The 2,258-nt window shown below is 33.4% G+C and overlaps 1 protein-coding gene across 5 annotated transcripts in view; it reads left to right on the plus strand.

Moving 5' to 3' along the window:
- Positions 1-6: 6 nt before the first annotated feature.
- The window catches only part of LOC109586378 (uncharacterized), a 3,333-nt gene continuing 1,081 nt past the window's right edge, over positions 7-2,258 (plus strand). For 2 of the 5 annotated variants that reach the window (XR_002186991.1, XM_020002566.1), the window contains exons 1-5: positions 7-465; positions 733-841; positions 961-1,020; positions 1,399-1,479; positions 1,552-1,823. Coding sequence is in view for 2 of the 5 variants with exons in the window: in XM_020002566.1 (XP_019858125.1) it covers positions 16-465; positions 733-841; positions 961-1,020; positions 1,399-1,479; positions 1,552-1,823 (972 nt within the window). In the remaining 3 variants the exon portion in view is untranslated. The remainder of the gene's footprint in view (positions 466-732; positions 842-960; positions 1,021-1,398; positions 1,480-1,551; positions 1,824-2,258) is intronic. The other 3 variants (XR_002186990.1, XM_020002565.1, XR_002186992.1) reach the window with 2 other exon arrangements.

Here is a 2,258-nt window from a genome sequence, read left to right on the forward strand (position 1 = left end):
CGTCTTGCTTACAAAATGGCTCTACCTCAAAAAGACAACCAGTTAAAGCGATGTTGTACATTTTGGAAAAACGGACTTTATTGGTCTAATGGTCGTGGTGTAGGATCACTGGTAGAGATTGTGGATGAGAGCCAGTATGTACTAGTAATGATGTCCTTTAAAGAACACATTATGATGTCAGTAGGAAGAGATGTGATAGGAGAGGTAATGAGTGTTTATAAAGAATCCTGTCCCAGTCTAGAGGTAAAAGAGTTAGTTATTGATCCTAAAGAACTAGCCTATCCTGTGAATACACCAAGAGAAAGGACAGTGTATAGTGTAAAAAAGATACTGTCTGCTATTGACAAGGGAGACGATTGCTTAGTTCATGATAATGGAACAAGTACAAGATTGAAGGAGATCCTACCTGATGAATCATTATCAGATATTAGTAACCTGTCACTATTAGGAGGACGTGATATTAAGGTAAGAATTAACACACACAAACTGTTTGATATATTATTACAAGCACTATCAAAAGGTCACATACCATAATAGTGGAACATTTTTGCAGCCAAAAAAATCCATTCAAAATTGATTTTTATGGCTTTAATTTTCTGTGGTTTTGGGCCACGAAAATTTTCTGCTAAACGGTATTTCTGGGAGTCATAATTATTTTTGTGTCATGATTAAGATGACAGTTATCAGAAACACTCCTCATCATCATTATTTTATACTATATTGTGTGTGTAGGGAGATGGAGGAGTAAAGTGTAATAATAATAAAGATAAAGGAACAACAACCAACACTTCGAATGAATCTCAGGAACATGGAAGTACTTCAATAGAGAAAGGACAGTCTGGTAAGATATGTACACATCATCCATTAACAAACATTATTATAATTATTGTACCGTACATTGAACTATACAAACATTATGTATATGTATCAAGTATTATTGGTATTTAATATAATGTATAGATATTGATGTACTTAAGGTCAATGATAAAGTTCAAGAAGCACAGACTGATACACTGCTTGGTAAGACTAAGAGAGTATGTTATATTTGCCAAGTAGTGGGAGTATACCGTAAATGTTCAAATAAAGGCCGGGCTTAAATAAAAGCCTGGTATTAAGAATCTCCAATTATCGATACGGATATTTTACTCAATATATATGCCATAGGCTTTAGAGTGTCCCAAATGGCCTAACTTGTTAAGCTAAGTGCATTGAACTTAGAGTTCCAAGTTCGAGTCCCGTTTTTAATTTTGTTATTTTATTTTACGCAATTTTTATGTCCTGAAAAGAAGTAAATGCCTGGGCTTTTATTTGAACATTTACAGTACACATCATAGTGACTGTGGTTTAATAATGTTTGTGGTTTAATAATGTTTGTATCATATTTATACTTTTATATAGAGACAGCAATTCAAAATGAGGAACCAGCTACTAATTACTCACCCACACAGATCAGTGAGTACAATGATGATCAACAAAAAGGTATAACCACTCACTGTCACTAGTTTTAAAATATATTATATTATATATATTTATTTATTTATTTATTTATAGTTATATTGACTATCAGGGATCTGGTAGATATTTTACGAGTGTTAAAAGATGGTTCCTTTCAAACTATCAAATGGTTTGATCTTGGTCTCTACTTGGGTCTGATTCATAATGATCTCAAGGTTATTGAGACTAACTATCCACGAGATGCTGAGCGATGTCTTAGAGAATGTTTAGCAAAATGGCTTACAGATGATATTGAAGCAACATGGAACAAACTAGCTATTGCTGTAGGTGAAGTAGGAGAGACATCAGTTGCTGAATATATACATGATGTAAGTGAGATTATATTTAATTAATAATAAATTGATTATTAATGTTTAATAATAGAATTGGCAAAATTTTTTGAATTTTTAAACTGCTTGAAAATCAGAAAGAAGCCCCGCCCCGGTAATAGTACAGTGTGACGGGCCAAATATTGCCAAAATGATTAATAGTATAGTGTGACGGGCCAATTATTGCCAAAATGATAAACAGAGCATTTGTTCCTTTTATATTTTATCCTGATGCATACCGTATAGCTTGAAATTTTTGTGGAATGTAAATTTCGTGGTTTTCGTGGTTATGGTGCTGCCCATGAAATTTAAACCCATGAAATCTTTGAAGTGCCATCTCCTTACAGGCTATGTAAACTGTCAACCATGAAAATAAACCACGAATTGCCCCACTAGGAGCAAACCACGAAAATATTGACCCACAAAAATATCAAG

This window comes from Amphimedon queenslandica, unplaced genomic scaffold (assembly GCF_000090795.2).
Source record: "Amphimedon queenslandica unplaced genomic scaffold, v1.1 AMPQUscaffold_12888, whole genome shotgun sequence".
Classification (NCBI taxonomy): domain Eukaryota; kingdom Metazoa; phylum Porifera; class Demospongiae; order Haplosclerida; family Niphatidae; genus Amphimedon; species Amphimedon queenslandica.